The sequence below is a fragment of the Megalobrama amblycephala genome, linkage group LG2 (assembly GCF_018812025.1).
Source record: "Megalobrama amblycephala isolate DHTTF-2021 linkage group LG2, ASM1881202v1, whole genome shotgun sequence".
Classification (NCBI taxonomy): domain Eukaryota; kingdom Metazoa; phylum Chordata; class Actinopteri; order Cypriniformes; family Xenocyprididae; genus Megalobrama; species Megalobrama amblycephala.
This window is the reverse complement of record NC_063045.1, coordinates 38,390,388-38,407,662: the sequence shown is the minus strand read 5'-3', so window position 1 is coordinate 38,407,662 and position 17,275 is coordinate 38,390,388. Positions and strand designations below refer to the sequence as shown.

The following is a 17,275-nucleotide window of genomic DNA, read 5'->3' as shown; positions in this document are numbered from 1 at the left end:
TCACTGGGCTTGTGTGTTTTTATTTCAGCGGTCAGTGTAATAGTGTTGGGCAGTTGCCAGCTGTCTGGGTCAGACACGTTTTAGACTCGAGCTGCTGTCTGGAAGAAGCCGCTTCATTAAACTCATGAATGTTCGTCTGCACGGCTGCCGCTTCTGCTGCGAGAGTAAGAAATACACGCAAAAGGAGGTGACATATAGGATATATCTGTTGGAACTGGACGACTCTTCTGTTGCTGTTCTAGAGAAAAGCCGGCATTTGATCTGATGTTCATCCGGTGAGTTACTTCTTCTGTTGCTTTTACTATTATCACATAGAGCTATGAAACGTTGAGTCTAGCAATGGTACTGTAATACAGTCATGCTTGTGCTTATTATTATTAGATAGATAGATAGATAGATAGATAGATAGATAGATAGATAGATAGATAGATAGATAGATAGATAGATAGATAGATAGATAGATAGATAGATAGATAGATAGGCAGGCGGGCAGGCAGACAGACAGACAGACAGACAGATCCTCAAGCCGTTCTAAAACTGTATGACTTTCTTCTGTGGAACATAAAAAAAAATTATGTTTTGGGATTTTCTCATTGTATTTTTGTCCATACAATGGAATTCAGTGGTCACTAAAGCTGTTTGGTTACCAGCATTCAAAATATCTTCTAAAAAATGCATACCAGTTTGGAACAACATGAGTGTTAGTAAATGTTGACAGAATATTCATTTTTGGGTGAACTATCCCTTAAAACCACACTTTAAAAAGTGGCATTTTGTGTCCGAAATAATAATTAAAGTAATAATAATAATAATAAAATAGAAATATGCTGCTCAAAATGAAAATATTTTGACACTTTCTGGATGTCAGTTGTTAGTGGATCATGTTCTGCACCTGTGGTTTCTCTGATAGGACACCTGTGTGAACTTAAGAACTGATACATCCAGCTTGAGACCATGATAGTACTGCAAAACTTGTGCAAAAAATGGCTCAGAAAACTTAAGTTAGTTCTGAAAAAGCTTTAGCAGCATTTGAGTGCAGATGAAACTTTATTTCATCTGCACTTTATTAAAGAAATACTTGTGAATCCCATTCACACATCAAAAATCTTGCAAAACTCAAACTGGTTGGTGAAACTTTTGTCTGATCATCCACCAGTCATGTTATTTGCAACAGGTTTTCATGAATCGGAAACAGGCAGGGCAGCTAATAGTCAAGTGCAGGTGTGAAAATGATAACCTGAAGTTACGGCATCCCACTCAACACCTATGAGCTCACCATTATGTGTGTGATCAAACCTGTTCAAGTCCAGATGTTACAGCTGCACAATTGCATTCTGCTCTTGATGTTTGATAAGACACAGTTGAAAAATTGTGTTCAGTCAACTTTTAGGAACATTTTGTAAGATTAGAAACTGGCAATTTTCCACTGACAAGTTTTTTTTCCCCACTCTCATTCATTTCCAGGCAAACAAATGGATCATTCAGGACAAGCTCCTAATATAGATCCGCTGCTTTGGAATAACATGAAGAGAGTTCTTATGGATTCTTGCCCAGCTCATGGCTGACAAAGGTGCAGGCACAAGTCCTTCCTAGAGACTTCACCTTTAGGAAGACTTTTAAACCTGGGATTAAGTGTGAACTGAGATTCGAATGTATCGAGGATGCTTGTCACGGATATGTTATGGTGCGAAGCTGGATTGATCATATCGCTTTAATCCACTTGTAGCCTCCCCCAACCCCCCTACCCCCACACCCATGTCAGATCTTCCCTAAATTATGGAAATTTTTTGGAAGACGCTGACTTGGATATTTAGCCTGGTCTTGGCCGCTGCTGAAGCTCAGATCCTTTCGTACAACTCTCAAGGTAAGTTTAACCGAAAGTGATGACTGTAGCTGTAACAGCTGATATCATACAAGATCTAAAAAATACACTCTAGACAAGCCATAAATCATTTCTGCTTACAGTGATGCCATTTAGACACTTTCAGCTCTACCCAGAGAAAACTTTTATTGCTCAGTTATGTTTTCATGTAAAGTATCAAGCTTGTCTCAGATGCTTCTTCTAAAGTACATTGAGAGAAATGAGACAATCATTGACATACAGCGAAGACAGGAGCTATAAAACACATGTAGGTAGCGTAATTCCGATGATTTGATCTTTGAAGAATTTCTTGAGCAATGTTTGAGTTATGAACACACTAGTAAAGTATCTCTTTGTTTCTCTTAGACATCAGTAAGACAAAATAGAGAGCAAATGGAGATTTTTGCTTGCGATTTCTATTTCTGATTTTTCTCCTGAGAAAGCCCCCTCAGCAATCTCACCTTTTGTCTTAAATATCAAAAGAGATCTCAACAGTGTGTCAAACTGTGCTGAGATTTGCCAGTCCAGAGGAAAATTTTGCTCTTGCATAGCATCGGGAGATGTAACGAGGTCTCCGTTACAGGTATGCTTCCTTTTAAGTCATCTTAACACCTTTCTCAGGTGTTGCTCTCGAAAAACATTGAGGAATTTGATAAAAAAATTTTATGATTCAGTTCAAATTGAGACTTTAGACTTTTAACTACTCAAACCTGACCCTAGTTTGAGACAGTTGATCTACTCTGAAACGACAAGAGGCAACTTGTGAGATTACTGAGAGAGAAATCTGAGAAGCAGAAGTCTAACACAAAAGTCTCCATTTGCTCCCTTTGAATATCACTGCTGTGAAGGAGAAACAACTGAGACATTTAAGAGAATTAAAAATAAATGTAACATTTCTCATCAAATTATTCAAAGACCAAATTACTTTAGCTATAATATCCACATTAATTTATGTCTATTTTTATTTCTCTAAAGCAGTGGTTCTCAATTGGTTTGGCCGTGGGACTCACATTTTCCCATGGCCATCAAGCTGCAACCCAAATTTTTAGGAATTTGAACCAAGCAAATTTATTTAAAAAAATGGTTGACAACACACAAGTACTGTCACACTTTACTTAGCATAGGCTTCACAGAAATTGTAAGAATTTCACTAACACTGATGAGTAAACAGTATTATAGGTAAGGGAGCAGTCAGGTATGAGCCACCACAGTCATCAAAAATATAGAATTGGTGCTATTTTGGGTTAGTGTTACAGAAACTAGAGTTACCATGGTAAATACACAATACTAACATGAACTGTTAATAAAACAAATGGACACTGATCCTGATGAATGAATGAATGAACATCATACCTGCATGCAAATCCTTCCCAGCTAACACACGGCATTCCACTTACGTAATTTATTGGTACCTTTTTAGCAATTTTGGTAATTGACACTGTAACTACGTAACACTGTAATGCGTTCTGTTTGAACTGGCCCCAAAAAGTTACAAAAACAATGAGAGAATAATGACACTGACATATACCCTCATCTGCCAGCAGATACTAAAACAGGACAACACAAGATGCAGGTTAGTGGAATGGAAAAAAACCCTGCAAGGTCTAAAGATGTTTTTTGAACTTTTTTTACACCTCATTTTTAGAAGGTGTCATGCCCAAGACACTTCAAAAGACCCGGTCACAATTGTAATGATGGGTGTGAAATGAGCAGACAGGGAAATGGATCTAATGGCTCGTTTCCACTGAGTGGTATGGTTCTGTACAGTACGGTATGCAATTTTTGCCGTTTCCATTGTCAGAAGTTGTGAATGGTACCCTAATTCTGAACCATACCGTACTACTTTTTGGGGGACCCTTTCATTGGGGTACCTAGCACAATAGTACCAATAGTACCTAAAGGGTGGAGCTACACTCATTGCAGAACGTTGATTGGTTGACAGAGAATCGTCACTTACGCGTTCTGCAAGGGGAATGACAACACAGTACCGTTGCAACACAATGGGTAATTTTCAGCTGTTTTTCCTTGCAACCTTCAGCCTTTGCTCAAATAGAGTGCCTCAGGGATGACGCAATTTTGTAGGCAAAACCTGGAAGCGAGTTAGCATTTTAGGACTTCCGGTTCCAACGCCGTAAAGTCTATGGGTTTTTTGAATGGGTTTTTGCTAAATCGCCTGAAATAAGGTCTGTGGTTAACAAAGCCTCTAAATACTTTCACGTTTTGATCTATGACATAAAACACACCAGTTATAACCCACTTAAATTTTTACTATGTCTTAAAATCGGCGGTTGCTAACAAATTGCTAAAAGGGACTACTTCCTTTGGCGGGGACTTTAGACGTCATCATTAAAAACGGGACATTTGGACAGCATTTCTCATGAAAAAGTGGATAAGTATTCATAACAGCACAGATCATAATCAGCGAGCATGATGTAAATAAAGTTGTTTTTTTAAATACAGTTTGAGGAAGCTTGGTGGTGGTGACGTTGATCCGTGACCATGGTGTGCTGTAGTCCGTTTATAGCCTACTGTTAGCCTTTTATATCTGACAACTTTATTTAGGCTTCAAAATCTATAAATGTTGTGTTAACTTGTAAAGATTATCTTGATAGACAAAACGTGTAAGTGTCATAACCCTTTATTAAACACAGAGCGTATTTTCTGCGATTTTCCAAAAGTCTATGGGAAAAATGCATAGGCTTTCAACCGAGGGAACCTGTGCGCCGCTAACTTCCGGGTTGGCCTACAAAAACGCGTCATCCCTGGGGCACTCTATAAAGCTGCTGTATGTCCTCCATTGTTGTTTACTGTCACCTTCTTCTTCACGCGAGAATGACGTTGATCGTTACTTTCCCATCAAGTAAGGGTACTGTTGGCGGTGGAAACGCAAGCCGGATCAGAGTTTACCATCCCAAATCGTACTTTACTGCACTGAACTGAACCGTACCGCTCGGTGGAAACGAGCTATAAGTGCAGGAGCATTTAATGACAGTGCTGGGAAACACGGGGAACTCATACTTCCACATACATACAACGACTGATCAAAACACGAGTGGAACACAAGCACTATTTATACGCAGAAGAGACGAGCTAAACAAGATAACGAGGGAACTAATCAACTTAAAACTACAAAGAACTACAAAGCAAAACACATGACAGGAAATAACATAAAAGTCCACAAACACACAGGTAATATATGACACAAATGCGTCCATCTAGCAAGTTTACATAAAAAAACTATAGCAGCGCAGTGGAATGGAAACTAACAGAAGATCAAAGCCTTTGCAAAAAGGCAACAGCATTCATGCACGTCTTTCAAAATAAAACTAAATATATTTTGTTGTTGCTGTTGACTACACACTCTGTGACCACCCAAAACGGACTTGCAAACCACTTTTGGGTCACGACCTACCAGTTGAGAAACACTGCTCTAAAGGGTTTGTAAGAGAAACATCAGAAACAAAGTTGCTACTAGAATTAAAATGTAACTGAAACTCAGTCTCCTGAGCTGTGATAGATCAACCACTGAGCAATTAAACCTTACTCTGAGCACACCTGCCTCACAGAATGCTGAAATTGCTTGTTGATTTTTGGTTTCCTATGATTACCCTCTCCTTTGTTTTGCTCACTGTTATCTGCTTGACTTTATTCCCCAAAACAAAAAGCGGAATTCCTATCCACGCTGGAGCACTATCAGCTAACAGTACCAGTGCGGGTGAACGAGAGGGGCCAGTTCATGAGTTACACTGTGAAACATTACAGGCCTGGTCGGCGGCGACGTGGACTGGACCAGGCTGAGCTGGACCACACTGAGACCAGGCTTTTTTACAAACTCTCAGCCTACGGCAAGCACTTTCACCTGAACCTGACACTCAACCCCAATCTGGTTTCTAAACATTTCACAGTAGAGTACTGGGGCAAAGACGGACTAGACTGGCAGCATTCAGTGGTCGATAACTGCCACTATGCTGGATATCTACTGGATCAATATAGCACTACAAAAGTGGCATTGAGCAACTGCAAAGGCTTGGTGAGTACAACAGATTTAAAAAAAATCTTCATGCTTGTGGGTGTATGAGAAGGTAAGTATGCTGTTTTTCTCCAAAATACCTCAGGAAAAAGACACTGTTTTCTGCATAAAAGAACAGATTGGAAATTGTACATTCACACAGGGATATGAAAGCATGCTGGCCAATGACATGTGGAATATGCATTGCATTTTATTGCCCACATATCTAAAGATCTTCAGCTGAAGTGTTTACTTCCTCAAAGGGCCCCATATTTGCTGACTTAGCCTTTTTAATGTGACTGATATGCTGTCCTTTCTGTGGATGAATATTTCTAAACCACGAGAATATGTGCTATTACTTTTAGTGATCGAACGTATGATCTTCATCTGGCAAAGAAATTGGTGAAAAAATGCTTTACTTTGCACTCTCAACCACTCACAATGCCTTAGAAAAAGTAACCGCATTGCAGTGATGACCTTAAAGTACACATGAAATCAAAATTGACCTTATCTACTTTGTTAGTGCATATTACTAGTCTTGTGGTAAACAATTAATCCGTGCAAGTTAAAACACAGAAAAAATAGTTTGTCGCGGTAATCTGAAAAGTTACTTCCGGTCTGGAAAGGCGTTCCTTCTCTGATAACGTCAGTTTGACGGCTTGGGTTGAAAACACTTAAACCACTCTTCTGCAACCGTTCGTCTGCTATGAGTGAGAGATGCAGAGGAGGAGCGCTACAGTAAAACTCTGCCCTCTATTCAGTATTTCCGTTTCACTTGTAAATACGTCACAACACTGGAGAAAAGTCGTTTGCAACTTCCAGTTCACGTGGACTTTAATAACTGCGTAGCAAAAATCTAGTTATAGCCGAAGTTTGTAATTCTGCAAAAGTAAAGGTTGTTGTCAAACAGGTTTCCTGAACACTCTGCTATTGGTTGGACAAACCGATAGTCCCTCCCCACATTCACAGCATTGGTTGAGTCAATGTTGCTGTGCAGGGAAGCTGATTCCCTTTCTTGAGAATCAACCTACAGATGACTTCTTTGTAGTTGTCTATTAAGCTTATTAATCTCAGATAGGAGACAGGATTTTGACATTGAAAAATGCAGCTCATTGTCCATGTCAATGTCTTGCTCAGCTGTTTAACTCCAGAGCTTCAGGCCAGCGTCCAGAATGAGTCAGCGTGTCTACATTACATTAATAAAGCTTAGGCAGCTTCAAGAAACTCATGCCTCATGTGTGTGACTAACACGAAAGATAGAGAGAGAGAGAGAGAGAGAGAGAGAGAAGAGCTTAAAGCACCTTGTGTGTGTTGCTGCCAGAGTTCTTATCTATGTCCCTGTCTCTGTGTACACGGCTGCTTCTGCTCACTGTTAAGTGACTGCTGAGTGACAGCAAAATATTAGCTTAGCTATCTCTCTGCATCGGGCTTGAATCCCTCCTGCACCTGCAAGCCCGTTGCCAGCTGATTCCTATCCCACGCTGAGCATTTCATCTGGAAGGGCCTTTGACGTTGCTTGACTAAACCGCACTGCACGGTTGCTGTGAAACATGGCTTTCTGTGATGCGATGTGATTATTGTAATATTAGATCATGGCTCTGACTAGTATAAACTAGTGTGACATTTCAAATTGCCTTGACAACTAACTTCTGTAACTACTAACAACTAAAATGCTTTTAATGCTACACAGCTTAACAGCTTAGCATGTTAAGGCAATAAAAAAAAACTTTTGAATGCCTCTGTCAAGTAGGGATGTGCAAGACTGTTCGACTAGTTGATTAAACGATACTGCTGCTGCTATTCAACTTGGAAATTCTAGTCATTTACTTTTTATGTTTTATGTTTTACAAAGGCTAAGTTTAAATTACCGTCATGTTAATGTTACATTTTAAAATTAATATATTATTTTGAAAAATGTGTATCTGGAGCGGAAAACAAAATCATTTCGTTTCACCTCAGATTGCATGTGTTCATTTTCACTCACGAAGTGTTCAGAGAAATGGGACTAGTCGACTAGTCGGTCGCACATCCCTACTGTCAAGTAGCATGTATAAAATCTAATTTGTGTCATTTATTGAGTCTTTGCATGACATTTTGCATCTTTTTTTGTGTGTGTGAAAAAATTCAGATAAACGCATACTGTGTGAAAATCTTTCACTGCCTGGACAAATAAAAAACATTCAGACATTTTTCAAAAGGTCATCTTTTGTGTTCCAAAGAAAGGAATGACAAATTGTGAAATTTAGCTTTAATGCAGCTACCTTAAAGGTGCCCTAGAATTGAAAATTGAATTTACCTTGGCATAGTTGAATAACAAGAGTTCAGTACATGGAAATGACATACAGTGAGTCTCAAACACTGTTGTTTCCTCCTTATTATATAAATCTCATTTGTTTAAAAGACCTCTGAAGAACAGGCGAATCTCAACATAACACCGACTGTTACGTAACAGTCGGGATCATTAATATGTACGCCCCCAATATTTGCATATGCCAGCTCATGTTCAAGGCATTAGACAAGGGCAGCCAGTATTAACGCCTGGATCTGTGCACAGCTGAATCATCAGACTAGGTAAGCAAGCAAGTAATGACATGATCCATGATAACATGATATTTTTAGTGATATTTGTAAATGTTTCGTTAGCATGTTGCTAATGTACTGTTAAATGTGGTTAAAGTTACCATCGTTTCTTACTGTGTTCACGGAGACGAGCCATCATTATTTTCATTATTAAACACTTGCAGTTCGTATAATTCATAAACACAACTTCATTCTTTATAAATCTCTCCAACAGTGTAGCATTAGCCGTTAGCCACGGAGCACTATCAAACTCATTCAGAATCAAATGTAAACATCCAAATAAATACCATACTCACATAATCCGATGTATGCATGCAGCATGCATGACGAACACTTTGTAAAGATCCATTTTGAGGGTTATATTAGCTGTGTGAACTTTGTTTATGCAATGATAGAGTCGAGAGCTCGGGAGGGGCCAGAGAGCCCGAGCAATTAAAGGGGCCGCAGCCTGAATTGGCACATTTCTAATTATGCCCCAAAATAGGCAGTTAAAAAAAAAATGTAAAAAAATCTATGGGGTATTTTGAGCTGAAACTTCACAGACACATTCAGGGGACACCTTATACTTATATTACATCTTGTAAAAAAACGTTCGATGGCACCTTTAACGCAGTTAACTTTATCTACTTTTCCAAAATGGTAGCTTGACTGTAGTTTAAATACTTTAAATTATGAGTACCTTGTATCTTGGCAAGATTCAATTTTAAAGTAACTTTCTCAGCACTTGAACCTTGATAGAATTTTTGCATGTTGTGTCTTTAACTTGACGAGAGACTGAGGGAAAAATTCTCAAGAGTGATGGCCCTGTGCAATTACCTTAAACTGGTGTGTTCATGTGGGAGGACAGGCCTCGATATTAGATTCCACCCTGGTATCAGCAGCACCCTCACATAAATCTATGAGAATTTAGAGTGGCTCTGCTGGTCCTGAGGCATTTCCTGCAGTCACTGTGTCTGCGTGCAAACACAAAACCTTCTCTCTAAACTACTCTGCAGACCTATAGTTCAGGAGTTCAGTAAATAGCCAGCCTGTAGAGAGTTTTACCTGAACCCCTCAGTTGGATATTGCAAAATATTAACAAAATAATGATTTAGACAAGTTTCAGTACACCTCAGGATCTCTCAGCAGCATTTGTGACATGGTGTTGGTTACCACAGCAATTCATACAGGTGTAAACAGGGTCTAAAACGTTTTGAGCTTGTCCACTTTCGGCCACTTCCAGAGGTAGTCGAAAACGCATTTGCCTGGAATGCTTTCGTAGTGTAGACGCTTATGTGGTCAAATGTGTTCGAACAGCCACAAAAGACCACCTACTTTCCACCTACTGACCTAATGCGTAAACATTATGGGAAGCACGCTAGCCAGACAGGATTTAAACTTTGTTGGCTGAGACCCAAGTTTGGTTGGAAGACAAAAAACGTACCAAGCACAATGTTCTCTCACCAATTTCTAACACGCACTCACAGCATTCAGTCTTGCGGCTATCAGAGCAGAAACAAAAGTTACTGCTCCGTGTGTTTTTCCGTCATCTCCGAGCGCATTCATATGTAGATTGCATGAGTTTATTTTGTCCATTAAATCGAAAAATCTGAAGAAAAAAAACCCCCATACATTTACCCACCCACAGACCCTCCCCTCGAAGAAATCAGGACAGAAGTGGTTGAAAGTGAACAAAAGAGACGGATTAAAATACCAGGTGTAAAGAGGAATGTCTCGCTCGTCTATTTGTGATCCGATCAACCAAAACACATCTTAATACCAGGTGTAAACAGGAGTGCCGCTGTCCTGCAGAGTTTAGCTCCAACCCTGAATAAGAAAATCTCACCTGCCTGTAGCCTGAAGACAATGATTAGCTTGTTCAGGTGTGTTTGATTATGGTTGGAGCTAAGCTCTGCAGGACAGCGGCACTCAAGGGCTGCATCCGAAAACCTAGGCAGCTGACTTGTTGCCTCGCTGCCTTATCAGACTTGTAAGTCAGTGTTTGTGCATGAAGGCATCTCACGAAACTGATTTCAGATAGACTTCTGAGGCAGCGTAACAGTTTAATGATCTACAGCAAAATAGCGCAAGCTATTTCACAGGAAGTGAAGCTAACATTGGATTCAGATGTGCCTTGATGTCTTCCTACCATGAAATGTGTCCTCTGAAGGCAGCATTTTCCAGTTTTTGGATTTAGTCCAGGACTGACGCTGCCTATCCCTGCCTTATGGCCCTGTTAAAGGTGCCATCGAATTGAAAATTGAATTTACCTCGGCATAGTTGAATAACAAGAGTTCAGTACATGGAAATGACATACAGTGAGTCTCAAACTCCATTGTTTCCTCCTTCTTATATAAATCTCATTTGTTTAAAAGACCTCCGAAGAACAGGCGAATCTCAACATAACACTGACTGTTACGTAACAGTCGGGATCATTAATATGTACGCCCCCAATATTTGCAAATGCCAGCCCATGATCGAGGCATTACACAAGGGTGGGCAGTATTTAATGTCTGGATGTGCACAGCTGAATTATCAGACTAGGTAAGCAAGCAAGGACAACAGCGAAAAATGGCAGATGGAGCGATAATAACTGACATGATCCATGATATCATGATATTTTTAGTGATATTTGTAAATTGTCTTTCTAAATGTTTCGTTAGCATGTTGCTAATGTACTGTTAAATGTGGTTAAAGTTACCATCGTTTCTTACTGTATTCACGGAGACAAGAGCCGTCATTATTTTCATTATTAAACATTTGCAGTCTGTATAATTCATAAACACAACTTCATTCTTTATAAATCTCTCCAACAGTGTAGCATTAGCCGTTAGCCACGGAGCACCATCAAACTCATTCAGAATCAAATGTAAACATCCAAATAAATACCATACTTACGCGATTAGACATGCTGCATGACGAACACTTTGTAAAGATCCATTTTGAGGGTTATATTAGCTGTGTGAACTTTGTTTATGCAATGATAGAGTCAAGAGCTCGGGAGGGGGCGGAGAGCGCGTGATTTAAAGGGGCCGCAGCCTGAATCAGCGCATTTCTAATTATGCCTCAAAATGGGCAGTTAAAAAAATTTATAAAAAAAATTCGATGGCACCTTTAACACCTGGTATTAAGATGCGTTTTACCAGGTGTATGATCGGTCCTGTGACTGACTGTTTTGGCTCAATTACATTTAGTTCACGTGAAATAAATAAATAAAAAATTCTGATATTCAGTTCATGTGCTTCGGCTTTATAGGTATGTACAATATAATGAAAATTATATTTGTCAAAATGTACAGCTACTTTTGAATGGTCGTCAATGGAGATGGAGGATCTTTGCTCACAGAAAATGGTGGTTACAGCATCTACGTGGAGGTGCTATCTGCTGACTTAACAGACTAACCAGTAAAAACAAGTAAAAACAGTAATGTTTACAGTAATGCAGTTACTATGAAAATCTATGAGAAAAGACATTGCAGAGGGATGTGCTGTTGTTCATATTGGTGGTCTATTGGCTAAGTTCCCTGTGTCTGTAAAGGTTGAAAAGTCCTGCACTATGTTAACACTTTTTTTTTGTCTTTAGGCTAAACTATATAAAAAAACTGTGCATATTTTAACATTTATTCTGGTCTATTGTCTTGCCCCATACACTTCCATTGTAAGTGACTTGTAAACAGGATGTTGAGTTTTTTTTTTTTTTTTACAAGGGACAAGAGTAAATTATTTTTATTCACAAATGCTGTCAATGGAGCTTAATTGAGATTGTTTTAAGACATACTGTACCAGGCATCTATCTTTCCATTTCACGTTTTTGGCTACATAAGAGAGTCCTATATGACCCCAACCAGTTAATTAATCTGCATCACAACTGATCTCATGTAGGTTTGATCTTTCCCAATGGCTGGGATCAAAACTCATTCTGAAAGTAAAAGCAAACTTAATATTCCACTTCCATTATTAAATCAACCAGACAACTGACACTAAAGCTTTAGTTTGTAGTACATGAGAAATTCCAATCATCTCTGCTTTATCAGGTCTGTAATATTAGCTTTTCCTCATAATTCCCCTTTAGTTAGAATGGAGAACGAGACAGTTGCAGTGATGCTAAAATGTTATTTTATTATTGTTGCAGCCAAAAGTACTGGCTCAGTCACCTTACTTCATAAATTGAGATTTCTTCATTGCCTCAGTCATTTTATTGAAACCAAAAATGGAAAAACAATCCTTTGAATGCCTTAGCGTTTTTCGCTGTGCATCACACAGCATACGGCTTATATCAACTGCGCTTTTGTTTTGTGTGTGCAGCGTTTGCTATTTCTTTGTAAAGATTTAATTGGTCTCATTGTGGAGTTTTACAGACTTGGAGAACATGCCAGAGGTTTTTTTTCTTTTCTTTTTTCCTACAAACACATTTCTGAGGCACTTTTTGAATTTATGTTAAATTGGGGGTGTTCAAGGGCACAGATCTGTGTGCTTTGGTCCCTGTCCAGGTAATTACGGTGTTGTTCTTTATGTAATTTGGTGGTTTTGAGTGATTTATCTCATTGATTTGTATTGTGGCATGTTTTTGCATTTGCAGGCAATGCTGAATGATATGAATTACTTGAAATAATATGAGTTCTAATTATCTGTGTTCTGGTATGTGTTTTAACAGCATGAACTTAAGAGACTATTTGTAGAGATGATAAGCATGCGATACATACATTAAAATGCATTATTTTACAACCTTGTCCTCGATATTGCAGATGGAATATTTCAACGTTTGTCAATGAATGTATTTTCTTACTTTTCCTGTGTGCTTTTTGTGTAACCTATCATTTTCTCTTTTCTTATCAAGCATGGTGTCATAACCACAGAGGACGAGCAATATTTAATAGAGCCATTAAAAAATATATCCAGAAATTTCAGTGATGTCAACCACGAAGGACAACCACATGTTATTTATAAAAAGACTTCCATTCCTTCTCCACAAAAGCCAAGCGAGGAGTTCAGCTGTGGTGTTTCAGGTTGGTAAACCTCCGTTTGGCCACATTGTGACATAAACAGCTATAGATAGCAGGTTAGGAAATGATGGTCAGTGGTTCAGGTTTGGCTGGAAGTCAGCCTCGGCATGAATGTTGAGTGAAGATCTAATCTAAAGCTCAGCTGAACGCCGTTTTTACTAAAAACTGAACTGCTAATAAATCTCTTTTTGATAAGAAATTGTTTTCTCCAGACCTCACAATAAACAGGACACCCTGCTACGATACCAATCCTGAAGCAACCCCACCTTACTCAGTCCCTGGCGGAGACAGCTCGACGAGTGGCCACCGCCAGCGCCGTTCCGTCAGTTCTGAACGCTTTGTGGAGACCCTAGTGGTGGCGGACAAAATGATGGTTGGCTACCACGGTCGCAAAGACATCGAGCACTACATCCTGTCCGTAATGAATATTGTAAGTTTGGTCCTGCTTTTCTTAAGCGTGTTTGTCTCAAGTGCATGTTTCAGTCCTTTTTTAAGGGTACGTCGGAAGAACTCGAACAGCATTTGGCTGACTTTGTGTCTTTTCTTCTTTTCTGGAGGTCAGGTTGCCAAACTTTACCGTGATGCCAGTCTTGGAAACGTTGTGAACATTATTGTAACCCGTCTGATTGTTCTGACAGAAGATCAGGTCAGTGTTTTAATGTGATGCAAAAGTTTTAATGTTAATGTGATTCAAAAATCTTAAAGGGATAGTTCACCTCAACTTTACTCAACTTCATTTTGTTCCAAACCTGTATGACTTACTTTCTTCTTTGGAACACAAAAGATTATATTTTGAAGAACATTCATCTGTTTGAAAATCAATGGGGTCCAATGTTGTTTTGGACTCCATTGACTTTCATTGTAAAGGATGGACAAAAAACGATACATTTTTCATTTTTGTGTTCCACAGAAAAAAGAAAGTCACACAGGTTTGGAATGAGTAAATGATAACCAATTTTTTTATTTTTTTTGGGGGGGGGGGGGGGGGGTGAACTATCCCTTTAATGTTTTTTTTTTTTCATTGTTCTGCAAAAACAAACCATTTAAACAGTTTACAGCTGCAATTTGGTTTTGCAAAAGGTAATTGTTTTTCAGCAGTACTTCCCAAGAATAAGCTAGGTGACATTTTCTCCCTAGTCTCACGCACATGCTTACTATTCATCGTTCTTGTCTTTTGTCTGCATTGGCATTAAATGAGTGTGAGCTCAGAGTATTTTTAGAAGCTTAGAAACACCTCACAGTAGTCTGCAGTTTTATTGGCCTGAATAAGACAGATGGAATCATGAATCGTCTGACCACTTTTAAAGATTAAAGTTATTCGAACAGATATGCCTAGACATTGTCCCTCAGGGAAACTTTGTAAAAGATTTCACGGTAATGTCTTAAATGAGAGAGCCAGGGCGTTTGTCTATGTTTTTTTTTTGTTTTTGTTTTTTTTTGTTCTTGGAAGAGTCAAATAACTCTTCTCAGACTGGGAAACCAACCAAAAGATCCAACTACCACAAAGATGATGTCATTATAGAAGGGTGTACTACAATTCACATTGTACCAGCCAAATAATATATACAATATATTATATAAAATAATAATTCAACAAACTGAATGTTCTATTGACATCATCATTTTAAAATGCTGTGGGTCAGATTGTGTTGTCTCAAACAAAGTTTGATATGTTACGTTGGTGTTCTATGTTGCAGCCCAACTTGGAGATAAACCACCATGCAGACAAATCTCTAGACAGCTTCTGTAAATGGCAGAAATCCATTCTTTCTCATCAGGGAGATGGAAACAGTATCCCAGAGAATGGGATCGCCCATCACGACAATGCTGTTCTCATTACAAGGTCGGTTACTATTATTTCCATCTGATTTTAGGGGTAGTTAATGATTGAGGTTGGGAATATGGTTAGGACTATGTTTGTTTGAAAGGAATGTTCTTCCAGGGCCAAGATGTTGATCCAGGAACACATCCTACTTGGTCACCAACACTTCATCTGTTTAAAATCAAGTTTGATGACAAACATTCATTTAGCCAATATTTGATAGATTAGGTTAGTATTGTTACCTATCCATTACTTTTTTTACATTTTCATTGTCTGTTGAATTTGCTGTTTAAGCATGAAAACGGTCTGCAAAGTTATAAAGCACAAAGTCACTCCAAAGTGCGCACTGTTTCTGAACTCCCTGAAACACCTCCACTGTAATCTTGGGTTTTCTTCTGGAAACGAACACGTCACAATATTCTTCATTTAAAGGTGCTAAAAAAGGTGTTTTATACATTTTTGCAATATTACTTGAAACTGTCTTTACTAACTGATAAAAGACTATTTATTAGGTGCACTGAAAGTAATAATATTAATATACATCATCTGTGCACGAGGTAGGGCCTTAAAAACATCAACGTTTACGCGATCATCGCGTAAACGATTGGCCCTCTGGCTTGTCAATCACTGCCGTGACGTTCCTTGTGAGAGACGAGCGCGGCTGCGCGCTCCAGTAACTTTCCACACTCCACAGGCGCCGCATGCAATGTTTTTGTCCAGAGACAGGAATAACAACTGCAGATTATGAGTTATCTGCGGTGAGTCCGACATAATGAATCCACTAACACGACACAGCAAATGCCGGTGGTAAACACTCGTGTTTCAATACTCGTGCACAAGTTTTGGGAGGCGTTCCCTCGAAAGGAGGGGGGGTTGTTCTTACGCATGCGCTCATTTCAAAAACTCAGTAACAGTCTTTGGTTTCTCAGTCGACGAAAAGATCCTCTTTATCACCTTTAAGTAATTCCTACATAATCGTATGCAAAATAAAGGTGCGAGGCCTGGTTGAGTGAGTTAGTGGTGTGTTGTAACTCATGGTTATTGTAAGGGGCGTGACGTTTCCCAAACACGCTCAAAGCGGTTGACCAATCATAACACATTGGTCCAGCCGACCAATCAGAGCACATTGCGCTTTTCAGGAGAAGCTTCATAGAGACAGGAACTAAACGGAGTGTTACTGACAGATTTGGAAGAGAGGTGCTGCAACAAGGTAAATTATGTGAAAAGTAGTGTGTGTTTTTTTTAACATTAAGGGTGCTCTGTGTAAGAATGACAGCTAGTGGTTGAAATGGGCAATGCAGTCCAAGTTCAAAATATTGTTTGCCCCGCCCCCTCCTCCTCAGACTCCATGCACTCGCAGGTTGCCGGCTTGAAGACACGCAACAGGAGCGAGCTCAATTGACATTGGAAGGCAAGGAGACTTACACACTGTAGGATAATTAGTTGATTTATTGATTTATGATGAGTTGATATCGCGAGAGACTTTTAGATGGATGCTGAGGCTTTTTAGGTCAGGTAGAATCTGCGATCTCTGACCCAGTTTGTTCGCTGGCTTCCATGTCTGCAATTCGCTGCATGCGTTTTCCGCCAACTGTAAATTGTAAATTGGCAACGTGCGCTCTTGCCCAGACCGAAACAAAAACAGAAATTCCGACACGGAACGCAAATTTCAAAGTAAAATAACTGGCTGTAGCAATGGTTTTCAGAGAAACGAATATGTGAACTGAGCATGTTTAATAAATATCTGCAAACATATTATGGTATTTTTATGCTTTAGTACAGTCAAAAACTTACATAGAGCACCTTTAAAGCATGAAAACTTGTTTTAGTAGACCCCAAAAACAAAATCAAGATTGTAAAAGGGCATAATAACCCCTTTAATATCTAATGTTTAAACCACCATCACATGGAATTGTCATTACAGTTGCTTCATGAAACCCCAGCAAACTAAACATGTCAACATCTTGTTGAAAATTGTTTTTATTGACTGGAGGTTGTCTTTTTTTATTTCAGTCTATGTTG

General features: G+C 39.1%; 1 protein-coding gene across 1 annotated transcript in view; it reads left to right on the top strand.

The window, feature by feature from the left end:
- Nucleotides 1-17,275, top strand: part of adamts6 (ADAM metallopeptidase with thrombospondin type 1 motif, 6) — a 105,209-nt gene that overhangs the window by 944 nt on the left and 86,990 nt on the right. Inside the window, exons 2-8 of the mRNA XM_048174709.1 lie at nt 29-275; nt 1,465-1,864; nt 5,527-5,891; nt 13,266-13,434; nt 13,644-13,861; nt 13,994-14,077; nt 15,129-15,274. Of these exons, the coding sequence (XP_048030666.1) occupies nt 1,777-1,864; nt 5,527-5,891; nt 13,266-13,434; nt 13,644-13,861; nt 13,994-14,077; nt 15,129-15,274 (1,070 nt within the window). The 5' untranslated portion in view covers nt 29-275; nt 1,465-1,776. The remainder of the gene's footprint in view (nt 1-28; nt 276-1,464; nt 1,865-5,526; nt 5,892-13,265; nt 13,435-13,643; nt 13,862-13,993; nt 14,078-15,128; nt 15,275-17,275) is intronic.